This window comes from Silurus aristotelis, assembly GCF_946808225.1.
Source record: "Silurus aristotelis genome assembly, chromosome: 26".
Lineage (NCBI taxonomy): Eukaryota > Metazoa > Chordata > Actinopteri > Siluriformes > Siluridae > Silurus > Silurus aristotelis.
In genome coordinates this window covers 14,852,942-14,869,524 of record NC_139599.1, presented here as the reverse complement: position 1 = coordinate 14,869,524, position 16,583 = coordinate 14,852,942, and the positions used below count along the sequence as shown (strand labels likewise).

Here is a 16,583-nt window from a genome sequence, read left to right as displayed (position 1 = left end):
TTGTTTAGTACCTACTATATGACCTCTAATAAAGACGTTTATGAGAGTCAGGAATGAGCGTCTGTGACTCTCTGGGCACCTGCCCACCGTTTTGCTTCGATTCTCGATAACGATTACCAAAATGCATCGATCTGATTTCACTACACGCGGCACATGTGACTGAGCTTTACTTCATTTGAATACCCCTCTGTAATGGTAAACCTTCGAGGGATCGGACACTAGAAAATGGCCACAGAAACTGAAGACGACTTTGCGTCTCTTCGCACACGTCTCAGCTATCAGACAGAGTGAGCGGCGGGTCCCTCTCCTGCCTGTCTGCTCGAGTTCATCAGTCTCTTCATCTGCTACATCGCCCTCCCTCTCCGCTGGAGGTCGGCTTGTGCACTTTGTTCGGGGGGAACAAAAACAAAAGCCTGGGCTCAGCAGTTGCTTTTGTTGCCCATTACTTAGAGAGCACAGTGTGGTTTCAATGGTCCCGTGCAGCTGAAGCTTATTCAGGTGTGGGAACTGACTGCTCGGGCTTTTAGTGCCAGCGCTTGTGGTTAAAAACTGTGAAACAAACGAGGGGGTAGAGGCCGCGTGGGAAAATCCACAAAAGTAGTTTTAAAAAAATAATACAAAATTTAAAAAAGTATATATACACATATATAAATAATAATATAAGATAACACAAGTGAAGACAACATGCAGTTTTTAAATGAAGGTTTTTATTGAGGGAAAACTAAATCCAAAACTACATGGCCCTGTGTGAAAAAGTGTTTTCCCCCATGTTAAAACTGTGGTTTATCACACCAGAGTTCAATTTCTCTAGCCACACCCAGACCTGATTACTGCCACACCTGTTCGCAATCGAGAAATCTCTTAAATAGGACCTGCCTGACAAAGTGAAGTAGACCAAAAGATCCTCAAAAGCTACACATCATGCGGAGATCCAAAATAATTGAGATCTGTCAGTCTGGAAAAGGTTAAAAAGCCATTTCTAAAGCTTTGGTTTCAGTGAACCACAGTGAGAGCCATTCTTCACAAATGGCGAAAAAATGGAACAGTGGAGAACCTTCCGAGGAGTGACCGGCCGACCAAAATTACCCTAAGAGCACAGCGAGGACTCATCCAAGAGGTCACAAAAGATCCCACAACATCATCCAAAGAACTGCAGGCCTCAATTGCCTCAGTTAAGAGACTGGGCAAAAATGGTCCGCATGGCAGAGTTCCAAGACAAAAAACGCTGCTGAGCAAAAAGAACATAAAGGCTTCTCTCAGTTTTGCCAGAAAACATCTTGATGATCCCCAAGACTTTTGGGAAAATACTCTGTGGACTGACGAGACAAAAGTTGAACATTTTGGAAGGTGTGTGTCCCATTACGTCTGGCGTAAAAGTAACACCGCATTTCAGAAAAAGAAAATCATACCAACAGTAAAATGTGGTGGTGGTAGTGTGACGGTCCGGGGCTGTTATGCAGCTTCAGGGCCTGGAAGACTGTGATAAATGGAACCATGAATAAATGGAACCATGAATTCTGCTGTTTCCCCAAAATAATCCTGAAGGAGAATGTCCGGCCATCTGTTCGTGACCTCAAGCTGAAGCGAACTTGGGTTCTGCAGCAGGACAATGATTCAAAACACACCAGCAAGTCCACCTCTGAATGGCTTAAGAAAAACAAAATGAAGACTTTGGAGTGGCCTAGTCAAAGTCCTGACCTAAATCCTACTGAGGTGCTGTGGCATGACCTTAAAAACCTTGCTCAAAAAGCCTCCATTATGGTTGAATTACACCAATTCTGCAATTCTGGACCAAAATTCCTCCACAGCACTGTAACAGCACTGTAACAGACTCATTGCAATTTATCGCAAACGCTTGATTGCAGTTGTTGCTACTTAGAGTGGCCCAACCAGTTATTAGGTTTAGGGGGCAAACACTTTTTCACACAAGGCCATGTAGTTTTGGATTTTGTTTTCCCTTAATAATAAAAACCTTCATGTTGTATTCACTTGTGTTATTCACTATGAGATTTGAAATCGCTGCACTATTATATTGGAATCACTTGCACATCCAGAACAATGGTAATCGGACAATTCCTACTCATGTGGTAAATCTCTAATATAACAGGGGGATGGGCACGAGTGTGAAGTAATTCAGTGGCATCTTGTCATGTTCATGCTGTTAGCTGCACCTCTTGATCACAGCCAATCACAGTGGATGGAATAATCCTGACTATCTTTAATAAAGTAAAGATCAAGCGTCCAGCAGTGTGATTTGGATGCACAAGAACAGCAGGTGACTCTTTCAGCTATAAAGACACTAGACGCTGGCAGTGGGCCATGCCTAAGAACTGGGTTTGACAATAGAACGCAGCAGGATGTTGTGTGGAAGATTGGTGGAGCAGGGTGGGGCTGACTGCAAGCGTCTTATCTTCCTCGCCAGGGCAGATGCAGCCAGCTGTGCCCAGTGGCGATAGCCATCACGGGCACGCCTCTTGTTGAGACTCGCTCCACTGGCCTGGACGGAGATGGAAACCGAGGGAAAGCAACACTCGGAGGAATAGAAAGAGGAGGGAAGGAAGTGGGGGAAAAGGAGAAAATTAGGGCATGCAGGATGCTGGGACTACGGGGGGTTCGGCTCCAGGTGCACTTCTTCCTGCGAGTCGTGAGCAAAACGACTTGACAGCAAAAAAACAACCTAATAAGTCACTCCTTTTTTCTCATTGGAGTTTACAGAGAAGCCTGAGACTTCGTGTTGGTAAAAGAATAATTTTTGAACATCGGCAGTGCCAAGACACACCACCTGAGACTAGACAAGTCCAATCAAGCATCCGATTTCTAGGCTAATTAAAATGATTTGCCAATATTCCCACAATCCACTCAATTTGGCAAAATATCCCTCCGAATCATGTCTTCACCCAAATGATCGGATTCCAGTTCCCCATCGCACCACTCAAATCAGAGCTGTTCATATTAAATACTAAATCAAATTTTTCAGGTACGCCCCTGCACTGTGAACCTAAACTGCGGTGCGTGTTCAGCATCTCTCCATACACAGTCTAGACATCGTAAACCTTTAACATGCGTGACATGTATTGTTGCTGCCAAAATATGCACAGGGTGACTTGTAGGCTTGGTTATTCTGCTATATGCTAAATACAAGCTAGCGAACAAGTTGGACAGGAAGGATATCTTAAGAGAGGAGGAGTGCTGTTGAGGGTGGAATAAGTTCCTCCTACTTTTGTGCATCAAGGGGAAAACTCCATCATGCTTGCCCAGGAGAGCCGGGTTAAAAAGCAACAGCTAACAGGCAACAAAAAGTAGGTTGCCACTTAGACGCCTTTGGAGTCTTTAACTCAAGCGAATTTCTACCTCAAATATCAGCTGTTGTGTTCTCTCACTAGGTTTGTGTATCACGAATAAATCAATACCTAGCCAACAGGTGTTGTGTAGATACTTGTGCGAATTCTGTCCAGTCTATTGTAATTGGCTAGTTCACAGAAATCCCCAGAAAACCAAGAAAAGGAAGGTCATACAATGCAATGGGTGTGGCTTCCAAGGTAATTGTAGAATAATATAATTTATAATAAGGTCATCTCATCCTCCATTTTATTTTAGAAGAACGTTCTAGTTTAACTCGTGCAAGTTTGGCACTTTCCAACAAACAGAATTCACTCAAAAACATTAAATTGGTTAAATATGCTCTGGACTGAACTCTGATCACGTCTTTCTTGTCGTGTTTCGAATACCTCTGGTCTAAAAGCCATCTGGTTCATGCAAAAAAAATCAATAATAAATAAATATCGATTCGGCATCCAACCCGATTTTCCTAAATTTTCCACATTCGCCGTATTCCCACGCACTTGACTTTTGCAATCTGGAAGCTGTGACTCAATGGAGCTTTGTGCAAATATTGTTTTTGTTTAATGCAACCAGGAAAGGTTCTCATATTGTGATAAAGTACTACTGAATTTTTTTATATACACGCTTTTATAACATTTACTATAAGTAAGAGACATTTCTCATGATTTGATTCCAGCCCTAGTAACAACTCATAACATTCATCCAAGCCCCTTGTTGGAACTAAAAAAAAAAGTGAATGTTTTTGTAGGATTTGCATGAATTTTTCCAGTTTGGATTGAAACAGGAAACGTATACAATGTTCCCCCGGAAATTCGTGAGGGTTACATTCTAAGAGTTCCCCCGCGATTACCGAAAGATCCGCGAATTTTGGATGCACTCCCCCGCAGCTCCTATGGTACCTCAGTAAATTTGTCTAGACATTGTCATTTTAATACAATAATGTGTTTTGAAATCTGTTAGTGAAAACATAGTTTAAAACGTTATTCCTAACGTTAGGTTCCAAGTGAGAACCCGCAAATTTTCCGAGCCGCGAGTTCCAAACCGGGAATTATCTGTGGTTGACTGTACACCATGACTTTTGAATGCAACAGCTCTCGATCGAGCCGAACAGTTACAGGAAATTTTACGAAGCGCCAAAGCAGCCACTATCACTGGATTATGGAACGTCTGCGTTCATCTCTCCGGAACAAGCTGATGAACTGGCGACCCATGCTTGTTTTTTTCCTTCGTCTTGTCACATGTATGTTCTGATCCAGAACCGGTTCTGCTGATTCGACACCTAAATACAATTCCGTCCACGAAAAAAATAATAAACACCACTGATCTGAGGTCATCCCCTTTATCAGCTTACTCATCAGCTCCTTCCGTTAGCCCGGGCATGACGCAGTCAGAGCAGGAAAGCCGTGCCAAGCTAAGGTTTGCTGCCAAGACGAGGATGGGAATACTGGTGCAGATTTACTGGCAGTATCCATAGTAATGCAGCTGGACGAGTCGGTGGGCCCGAATCCAAATCGGCCGACCCGCTCCTTTCAAAGCCATTTCCTCCTCGTGCTCATAGGGGACCGTCGTGCTGTCCTGTTCACCTGCTTGTAAGTGTGTACGCACCAGAGCACAGCTGTATGTCTAACAGGCAGGATATTAAGCCTGGGTTACTTATTAGGCAGACATTAACACTGAGGCAGTGTCTAATCCCTTTGAACTGGGAGTTTTGTAAGTTCTGGATGAATAACTGATTTACAGTCAAAGAAATGTCTAGACTTGTGGTTTCTGTGAGTCACTGAAATTATCAGTATTGTGTACTGCACGGCTACTATTAATAAGATCAATTAATTAGTGCTGAGGTGGCAAATGACGTTTTGAATTTATGCTTTCGGCTATGAATCTGTGCTTCGTATTACTTTAATCAATGATGTATCAAGTGCAATCGGAAACGGGGAATGTGCAGCACTCGTTTTTCTGCCGTGTTCAACTGCTCGGAATCGCCTGAAACCTGTCCGCTGGCGGATCTAAAATAGTTCTGAAGGATATTTCTGGTCGCCAGAGTTAAAACGTCTTTAAACTTAACTTTGAAATTAACTATTTACATGACCTTTATAACAGTTGCTCGATTCTTATTCACTGCCAGGGTTGCAATATTTCAGGAATTTTCAAGACTAAAAACTTTCCATTGGAATTCACTGAAATATATTGGAATTTACAAAATTGTAGGTTAGCCAATAACAGGAACTTTAATGTAGTTGGGGGGAAAAATGGGTTAAAACAACCAGATTTAATGCAGTTTCAGTTGAAATTCTACCCTGCACATTTATCAATCACGTGCCCACAGCACACTTACTGCAGAACTACTGAGGCCACGCCCCCCCTACAAGCACTGTGCATTCCTCATTCACAGTTTATATCCTTTCTTTATTTTTTACCAAATTTTTTATAAATTCCCAATAAATTCCCATAAATTCAAATAAATTCCTGGTAAGTTTCCAACTTTCCCCTAGATGAGAAAGTTCCCGGAGTGATTTTAAAAGTTTTCCACCCTTTGCAACCCTATTCACGACTCTCAATTGGTACAAATGACGCATTTGGCTAAAAATAAGTTTGTTTAGCTTGTTTGGATTTGGTAGTGGTGGTTCCAGACTCCGTCACTCCAACTTCCTGTTTCAGGAGGAATTCCATCAGCGTACAGAATCGAATCACTCTGTCGGAACAAACGGTTCGAAATCGGCTTTTTTTTTCCGCAAGCTTTTCTAATTCGGGACGAACACACAGTAAGTCCATCTTTCGAATAATAACCAACAAACCTCACCCTTAATTACTCCTGCCTGCAACGGCTTAGTTTTTAGCTCCCAATTTCACCACAGAACCCTTTTCCCGACTCTCCAGAACTTCTCAATCTTGAGCGAAACTAAAAACACTTCAGTAATTTCTTTCATTCAGGCCCTCCCCCAAAAAAAAGATGAATAGAGAACCCCGATTTTGTAACACAGTTCTTACAGTATTATATAGCTATTATACAGATGTATAAATATGTTTGTAATGCCTGTTTCTATTAGCAAGTATTGCAGGTTTTGTAGGTATTTATTAGCTCGTTTGTTCCGTCGCACCGCTCACTGAGGTGTGGTCCACCACTGGGACAGGCTTATGTCTGCCGACACGTCGAGGCATGTCCGCAAAAATTACACACTGGGTTTTTATTAGGCAGTCCAAATTTTGACGGGAGGAGCGCAATCGGTTTCCTGAGACTGGGACGGCGAGACGAGTGAGCTATGAATTGATTTGTTTCTGAAGGTCGATTTCATCACATCTGCTAGAATCAAATCCTGATATTTAGCAGATTTTCAAATCAGTGAACATAAATAAGATGATGCCAGTGCTATAGGTAATCAATATCGTGGTGTTTTTCTCTCTCGCTCTCTGTCCAGTCAGCGCTTTTCCATTAAAACAGAAAGTAAATGACTAAGATGGACATCAGTGAATGAAGAAAGCAGGAGTGAGGATTAACAGACACGCTATGGACAAGTCCCATTCAACATTTAATCCACATTTGGATGTTAGAATAACGTCCACTCATCTGGGAAGGTGTTCCACTAAATTTTGGAGTGGGCTTGTGGAGATTCATTCAGCCGTAAGCGTGCTAGTAAAGTCAGGTAATGATGCAGGTGAGGTGGGGAGACCCGGAGTGCCGTTCCAATTCATCCTCAAAGGTGTTCAATAAGATTGGGGTCGGAGCTCTATAGCAGGAGACCTTCCACATACATCCTACCATTGTAAATGATATCTTCATGGTGCTAGCATTGTGCACAGGGGCATTCTCATGCTGGATCAGTTTAGTTCTCTCTGGAGAAGTCAGGTGTCCCCATATTTTGTCCATATCTACATAAAGTTTTCTAACTCTATCGGACACGTACGAAATTAAAGGATGGACTACTCTGATTTTTCCAAGTGCTTTTTGTGCTTTATTCTCATCGGAATCTATAACAGTGAGAATCGTTTAGCAAAACTGTTTTCGTCAATGCTTTCAGAAGAAAAAGTCAAACTCAACACGCACTAGAATAACAGAAATCTCGTTCACGGCACAGCAAAAGCTCACAGTGAGCTAAAAAAACAAACTGATGACAAAACGGTGAAAGGCTGAATTATAATGAGAATTCTAATTATTATTCTAATTATAATTATTATTATTATAATTATAATTATAATTAATAAATAATTATAATTATATTAATAAATAGGCAGTGCGCAGTCTCGCATGCAAAAACTGACAGTGTCAGTGATTCACCTCCGCTCTTGCACTGAAAGTGGACTGGAAGCAGGAAAAACTATTGGTATGGATTTCTGCCGATAGCCGATAGATTCAGCAATAATCTGTGCCAATTAATCGGTCGACCTCTAGTATAGAGTATTTAAAATCTTGCAGCTCGTCCACTGCAGCGCTTTAGCTAGCATAGGCACAGAAATGTCGACTTTTCTATTTCTTTGGTCCAAAGTGAATTTGACAAAATGGACAAATTTGTGTACAAATGAAGAGCATTTTCGGTCAAATGAACCGTTTGTGTTTCGTTAATCATTTACTGTTATTTTAAATCATTGCCAGAAGTAGCTGTAAATTCATGTTGAATAGTGTCTTTGGAAGGGTGTAACCAACTGTTAACCTTAAACCCATTTGGGGCTTTGAGATCGGGCTGGTTTTGTCACGCAAAACTTGGCAACCCTGCTTCCTTGTCCTAGAGTGCATTAAAAAAAAACAACAACTAAAAAGCCTTTAGCGGGACCACGTCGGACCTGCCAGGCGAGCTCATTTCAGGCTCGAATGTCACAATAACAAGAGCCTGTTATTACGGGTGGGAGGCTCCATCGAGATCTCTCCCCTACTGAGTCATGTAAAGGCAATCTAGCGTTACGCGTGCAACCCAATGACTGCGCTCGAAGTCACAAGTCTTCTGAAGAAGCTCGGGGGATATATTTAATCGGGTTGCGTGTCGCTGATAATAATAGTCTACATAAGCTGTTTGGTTTTAACGTCAGAGCTGTAATGCGAATCAAGAGGGCATGAAGACGCTGTTTCGCTTTTACGTCACGTTTGCTGGTGGCCGTCTGCCTGGCCTGGTCTACAGAGTGTTTCTCGGTGAAGTCACCACTTCCCGAGAAGGAGGGGGAAACAGGGGTGACTGGGTTAAACAGATCAGCGAAGCACTGTGAAGAAGAACGATGGTGTAAGGTATCCCAGTGTTGTCCGGTTTCTCAGAGAGACAGAGGGATACGTATACAGACACACAGATGTGTTCGTCTTTATGTTATATGCCGATCAAGCATAACTTTATGACCGGCTGCCATATTGTGTTGGTCCTCTTTTGCTGTTAAAACAGTCCTGACCTATTGAGAATTAAAGTGTTAATTTGAGATACATTGGTTCGTCTGTTTGATGATCGGACCACACGGATCAGACTTCGCTCCCCACGTGCATTCACGGAGCCTCGGCCGTGACCCTGTCGTCGGTTCACCACTGTTACTTACTTGGAGCACTTTTGATAGATACTGACCACTGCAGACCAGGAAACATCCCAGAGCTGCAGTTTTGGAGATGCTCCAGTCGTCTAGCAGTCATAATCTGGCCCTCAAACCCCCTTCAAATCCTTACGCACGCCCATTTTTTCTTCTTCTAAGACAACTATTCACTTGCTGCCTAATATATCCCCCTCAATAACAGGTGCCATGATGTAGAGATAATCAGTGTTATTCACTTTACCGCTCGTAATGTTATGCCTGGTCGGTATGCCATAATCATTAACCCACATAAACACACTGGAAGTACAGCACTGTGATTTCCGGAAAATCATTTGTCAACTCTATACTGAAAGCCGCTCGTGAATGTAGTACGACTCATAAGACGACAATGAGGGGATTCAAATTAAACCAGACGTGAAAGGTGAAGCAGCACTGCAGCGCACACGACCCACGAGCACACCGGATAGAAAAACGGCCAAAATACGCGTCATTCCTGCGCGCTTTTTCCACCACTAGCGCGGTAGTTGTTTTGCGACGCCAGGGAGACGCTTCTGTCAGTCTTTGGTTTGGTTCGAAATTAAATCTAGATTAGGACATACTGCTTGAGTGGATCATTCAAATATTTACCAAAAGACCGGTTTTTCATGCTGCACTACAATCTAGCAGTTACACAACAGAGTAATAGATATAGTCATTTCCAGAGCTGTTAGGATTTATTCTTAATATTCTCAATATGAGATAAAAAAAAAAAAAAAAAAAAACTGCCAAAACCTGCCACATTGGCCACATGTTCTGCAGTATCAAAGAGCAGTCTGTAAAAAAAAAAAAAAAAAAAAAAACTCTTGATAAGTGAACATGTGCTGGGGAAAAGTGTGTTGTGGGGGGGTTTAAAAAAAATAAATAAAAAATACAGAGGTAAATACGAGCCATTTGGTTCATGACTGGCTGACGTGAACGGGCTCCCCAGCAAACAGCATTAGATTTTACAGCAGGCCTTGAGACCCTTATGAGCCGTAACAAAATCCAATCAACAACAGCACTCCAAAAAGAAAACACATAAATCCAATCTGCTAATTGCTACTGTCGTATCGTGTTCACGCTTAATATCAAAGTAGGAAAAGAACTTCTTTCGATTTCCCTCAGAGCATCCAGTCCTGTTCTCCAGAGGTTTTTAACGGAACAACTCTGGACCAATAACGCATCAAATAGACCAAATTAGCAACGACAATATTTTTACTACTGAGACCGAAGGCTGATGGCATCCGGGTGGAAAAATCCTCTCCCCTCATAGGGGTGTTCACAAAACAGCGCGAATATATAGTGCAAACATCGGCCACGGGGGCAAACGCCAGCCATTATTCAGCTGTGCGGACAAACACGAAGGTCACACCATGTATGCTTCTTTAAAGAAATTCGGCGAAAAAAATACACATTTTTTAATTACTTACATTAATTAATATACAATATTAGTAATTTTCCACTGTGATCAGCCAACAGTCTTTAATTCTACAAGGACAACGGGGCTCAAGTCATGCAGATATACGCCATCTGCCCTCTTCCACATACATGAGCTCATCGATGCCACTGATTGGATATGTGAATGATGGCATTTTTCTCCTCCCATAAAAAAAAAATCGCAGCAAACGCAGGTGAATATTTTCTGCTGCATGCTAACAATTTTCACATTACAAACCCCTAGACTCCGCCTCCAGTAATGTCCAAATTTCATAAAAAAAAAAAAAAATAATAATAAAAAATTCGATCTAAATTCAAAATAGATTTCTGCTCTGAAACACGCTATTTTACAAGATACTTATTAGATTATATAACCATTTGGGCAAGTTGTGGAGATATTTCCAACTCGCTAATTGAATGTTTAATTAATTAATGGCTGATTGATTCTAGAAGTGTAGAAAACTGGGTTCTCCAGCAATAAGCTTGTGTTGTTTCCACGACCTAAGCAGGCACCTTCCTTGTAGATGACCATCAACTGGTGAAATACCGTCGTCACGAAATATAAGATTTCTTCTTTATCGGCCCAAAAGCAAAATCCCTGCGTGCAGAGCAGTGTAGCATCTGCCAAAAAAATATTTCTCTTGCCAATAGCCGCCTTTCTCAAGAATTTTGATGGAACATTACATGATTTTGTTTTGTTTAAATATTTTAATGTTTCGCTTTCATTTTGATTTACGTACCGACATTTCCTGGTCCTATATTCTGTCCGTATGGGCAACGCACAAAATCCCACATTTGCATCCCGAAGCTTGTGACCATAAAAAGAACAGAAAGTGATCAGTTGCCTCACGACTCACAAAACATGCGCCTGAACTGTTAAGATTTTGTTCAAGTAGAAGTTAACATGCACTGTACAACAAAAGTTTAGATGGAGGAAAAAGCAATAGTTTGTGGACACCTACACAAAAGCTTTGTATGTATTTAGCTTTAGTCCCCATTTCCTCTTAAAATACCCTCCACTCTCCTGGGTGCCTGTGGAAATCTGTGCCAGCAGGGCATTAGTAAAATCAAGTAATGATGAAGGGTAAGAAGGACTGGTGTGCCACTTAAATTAATCCCAATAGAGCTGAGGTTCAGAGCACAATTCCTGATGATCTTACAGTCCAACTCATATCTACATGGAGCTGTTGTTTTTTTCTTTTTTTTTTTTAAACAAGGAAGGTCTGGGCCTCCAAGTTCAAGTGCTACTACATCCAAAGACGTCCCATACCGGCGTGCACCTCTAACATTGTTTTAACAGTATAAAGAAGCAGCACATCTGGCTGGGAAAGTCAGGTGTTCCAAAACCTTTGTCTATACAACGTACAAACCAGTCATGTTTTCAATAAGAGCGAGCGAGTGATTGTGGCTAGTCAGCAGAGTTTTTCCTACCACGGGAAGACGGTAGTGGAAAGAGCCCTCGCTGTCGGACAAGCTGTCATGAGGATCACTTCCCGAGCTGAATCTCAGGAGCTCTGTGGAGAGTCTGGAGAAGGACTCGCTTTCAGCAGCATGAACCGGTGCACTCGATCACGCTCGGCTGGCTGAAAGACACGCCGCTGTGCGTGGTATTAAAAATAGGACCTTGATTGCATGAAATGGATAGAATTAAACCCATCGAAAACATGAGCATCGCACCTGCGCCTGTGTTATTACAACACGACTCTTATCTCTATGTGGATTACGCAAAGGCTACAGAGAGATAAGGCGAAAAAATAAAAGCGTGGTTGTGTGTGTGTGTGAGGAAGTCTCAATAAGCGCTGTGATGTGACGATTACATCGTGCCGGGTCAGAACTTGACTCTGTGAGATATACGTGCATTTCTGTTGGTTTATGCACCGTGTCAATAGAACCGAGCAGGGCACACGTATGCAAGAGAACACGTCACCTGTGATTCTTCGTAACCCATAATCCACTCCTCATTACAAAGCGAAAGAGGTGTAATAGCGGCTCGTCGGGTCGCGCGCTACGTGACACCTGTTCTCCTTCTTCATCTCGACAGGTGACTCGGAGGAAAAACCTCGCAGCTGTTTCACACCTGCTCCGGCATAATGATACGTCAAAATTCGGAGCCGTGTCACTCGTTTTAGCGCAATACGTCGTTTGAAGGGGGTCGCTCAGGTGTTTTATTTTTCTTCATGTATCCGTCTACCAGCATGACTCAAATATACGCAAAAAACATTTTGTTCTCAAACATAAATTAGGTTCGATATCTACTTTGTCGAGTTGTAAAGCCTGAATTCCAGAATATAAAAAGAACATTTGAAAGCAAATCATCGCCCTCAGGACCTGATTTTACTACGCAACTTGTTTTAAAATTTAAATAATGGTCATGTTGCCAACACCATATTTTACAATAACATCTAGTATTGGGTCTGAACGCAGAACCTGCCATGATGCTCGTTTCCAGCTGTTTGTTTTGGGACTTTTTTTCTGAACCAATTTTCACACACGACTTTTTTATCCAGAAAATAGTAAGAAAGCTATTGCTCTAGACTCTATAGACAGTTACAGACCAAACCAGTTACACAAATAGAAATATTTGGCATGTGATTTACGTATTACAGACTACATTTCATACAAAGCATGTAGCATGAAAGCTGCTACTTTCTTCCTGGCTTCAGTATTCTGCATAATGCCTTTAAACACTCAATGAAATATCATTAAGTGACGATATGATGAAACTGTGATTATTTACCAAAATAAAAACTAATAAGAATTTGAATCATAAGCACCATATGTCAATCATCTGGATTTTTGACAGACGAACTGATTTCACACTATTGATATTATCCTGAGTAAAATGTCACCGATTGCTATCACAAGCGACGGCCACAATAATCCGAATAGATTTATCGCTTTAAAACACTACTAGTATCGATTCGAACATCTGCTCTATAACGTAGACCACGGACGCAACCTGACATCTTGTAACACAATAAAAAGAGAAATCCAATTCGACCATCTCCAAACTGGATTTATCGAGTGTGGTGTGAACGCAAAGTCAGATTTTTCCATTTTATGTCCTGATACAGAAAGCTGACATACTGATCATACGCTGTGCGGTCAAAAGTATGTGGACACCCGCCCGTACGATTTTTAAGTGCTTTTGTGAACGTCCTGGTTCGCATTTGCCTTCGGGAATACCTTCCACTTTCCTTGGGGAAGATTTTCCACTACATTTTTTGGACAGTGATTGTGGAGATTGTGGTTTATCCACAAAGGTGTTAGTAACGTCATGGATTGTGAAGACCTGGAGTGCTGTTCCGTTTCGTCCCAAAGGTGTTCGATAGGGTTTGAGGTCGAATCTCTATCGAGATCTTACACTCCAACTCAGAATCTTATGGTCAGAAATCTGGAACAATTTTGGGTCTACTAGCTCAAGTAAAGGAGAAGTTTCATGCACGAGTGGGCCTCCAAACATTTGTGGTGACACTTTGGTGAAGAACCACACATGGCTGGAGAAAGTCTGGTGTCCAAATACTTTTGGCAATACTGTTAGTGTGCACATATACAAATAAGTGATTCTTAGGTAATGTGTGTTTATGTATAACCATTAAAATACTGCATTTTACTCACATGTATAGACACTGACAACAAAGTTGCAATGGATTAGATGTGAATTATTCCACCAGCTCAAAACAAATCCCATTAGTGAGCAAACAAACAAACAAATTTGTATTTACCTGTCAGCTACTGTAAACTGTGAGCTGCTCATTGGGCTTCCGTTTCTTTCCTTTTTCCACCTTCGGTTTTTATCCAGCTAGCATTTTACCATAGTAAAACACTGATGTATTGGTCTAGGTGTTTCTAATGCTCCAAAAAAATGAACTTTGGTGGTTATTTATTATCCAGAATATACAACAAAAAAAAAGTATTTCACCAATTGCGAATGGAGAAAAAACTATGCTAAGCTAAGTGAGTTTACATGAGGCGACTCCAACGATGTGTAGAAGTAACAGGCACAGAAACAGTGTCTCGTTTTAACTAAAATTGCACAAATATACAAAATTAATGTGAAAAAAAACAACATCCAGGAGTCCCGCAAAACAGTTTCAGTAAAAAAATTTATGAATATTTGGGAAATAAATATTAAAAAGTCTAATCATTACACGACTCTTTCTCGGTCTCTGAGTCCAAGCTGGAAGAAAAAAGGCGAATATTTTTTCCCCATGAAACTGTTTTTTCCTCCAAAAATTCAACGTTGTCTAAAGTGTCCGGATGAATTAAAAGCTAATTTCCCGCGACTTCATCGTGTATTTATTGTTTTTATTGATTATTTTGGGGTCTTTTTTCTGTAATGTCGCCCTTCAGGCAACGTGAACGTTGACTTCTGTGGGAAAAGAAAACGTCGTGTCATCGGGAAAATCTCGCATTTCAATGAGGGGGAAATATATATAAAGTTGTAATTTGTGTTTTTCTTTCCCTGCAACAGAATTGCAGTTTTCTTTTGGGGTTTTTTTTCGTCCTTTTTGGAAACAATGTCTCTTATACAGGATCTTCTGCGGCTTCAAAACATCCGCCGTGCCGAAGGTTTCATTGTAACTCCGTTTGGCTTGAGATCCGGATACTTTTGTTTTCCCCCCACAACAACTTTTCAACGCTTTAATGGCAAAATCTTTACACTTGATGTATTTACTAATAAACTTTGTTGCTGGATGGAAGAAAAAAATGGACAAAAAAGTAATCCTACTTTAATCCTGAACCATCCTCCGCCGCACAACACCCGAGAACCAACTCCGTGTTTATCCGCCGTATTCCCCAAACTGGAAACTTGGGTTCAGTCATTTTGTCCGCTGTTTTTACTCCCTGTTTCCATGTTTTTTTTCCCCAAAAAAAATCCTTACGTTTCTCCTTTTCTCTCGCCGAAAAGCCTGTTTGTAAAATCTATCGCTTTGAAATGCAAAACAAAAAGAAAAAAAAAAAACGAAAGAGCTCCCGGATATGTTTCCAAGCGTCAAATCCTGGTTAGAAATGTACTCCTACATTTTTTTTAAAAAAACACTGCAAAGAAAAATGTATTATATATTTATATGATTGTAAAAAAAAAAAATTCGGCAGATATTCCCAGAGTTTAGGTTTTTAAAAAATTAGATCGGCAGATTCCTGCGCTCTGGGAAACGAACCACTCCCTCGGTTTTTTTGGGGGGCGGGGGGGGGGGGGGGAGGGGGGTGAAGATCCTTCCGCCGCTGCACATGTGCTGCTGCTGTTAGTCCCTGAGCTGCTCATTCAACTTTCTACATGCAGAACTGACACAGGAACCAGGCTGGAATAAAGTTACATCATCACTGTTAGAAGAACAAAATAATCCATCTATCTATAGGGTAAAACACACACTATCTATCTATCTATCTTTCTATCTTTCTATCTATCTATCTATCTATCTATCTATCTATCTATCTATCTATCTATCTATCTATCTATCTATCTATCTAGATGTAGATATATTGTATGTAAAATAGATCACATCTTAAAGGTTCTTTGATCGGCTCTCTCTATAACTCTAACTGCAGTAAATATATCTATATCGATATAGATATATTACAATATCTATCTATCTATCTATCTATCTATCTATCTATCTATCTATCTATCTATCTATCTATCTATCTATCTATCTATCTATCTATCTATCTATCTATCTATCTATCTAGACATAGATACATAGATGTGTGTATGTTTTACACTTTATAAATTGATAGATAGTCCCTGATCTGCTCATTCAATGTCTTACATTCAGCACGTTACAGGCACCAGGCTGGAATAAAGGGAAAAAAAAAATCTAAAATTGTTTTAAAAGACTTGAAAACTTTTCAGATTTGGGAAATTTTGAGTTCTATAAAGAGCCGATCAAAGAACCTTCAAGATGTGATCTATTTACATATATCTACATCTATATCTGTCGACAGACAGACAGACAGACAGACAGACAGACAGATAGATAGATAGATAGATAGATAGATAGATAGATAGATAGATAGATAGATAGATAGATAGATAGATAGATCGATCAATCGATCTATGGTTCTATCTAGACTGTTAAGGGTTCCAATTGAGGGCCAACCAGAGCACTAATATAGGTTCTAGCCTTTATCTTGAATAGTACAGGTTCTAGATTTTATCAAATTTTTTTTCATGGATATTTAACCTATACTACTGTTATTGCTTGTTGTGTTTTCCAATGAGGTGAAGAGTTCCACACAGAACAATAGACTGTTATAGCGTTCTTTACAGACTGTTAGGGGTT

General features: G+C 40.8%; 1 protein-coding gene across 5 annotated transcripts in view; it reads right to left on the bottom strand.

Annotated features, from left to right (window-relative positions):
• arhgef12b (Rho guanine nucleotide exchange factor (GEF) 12b) overlaps nucleotides 1-15,468 on the bottom strand; it is a 43,495-nt gene extending 28,027 nt beyond the window's left edge. For 2 of the 5 annotated variants that reach the window (XM_083532090.1, XM_083532091.1), the window contains exon 1: nucleotides 14,022-15,262. In XM_083532090.1, the coding sequence (XP_083388216.1) occupies nucleotides 14,022-14,053 (32 nt within the window). In that variant the 5' untranslated portion in view covers nucleotides 14,054-15,262. Of the gene's footprint in view, nucleotides 1-13,999 lie in introns of all 5 variants that reach the window. The other 3 variants (XM_083532093.1, XM_083532092.1, XM_083532094.1) reach the window with 3 other exon arrangements.
• Nucleotides 15,469-16,583: the final 1,115 nt, after the last annotated feature.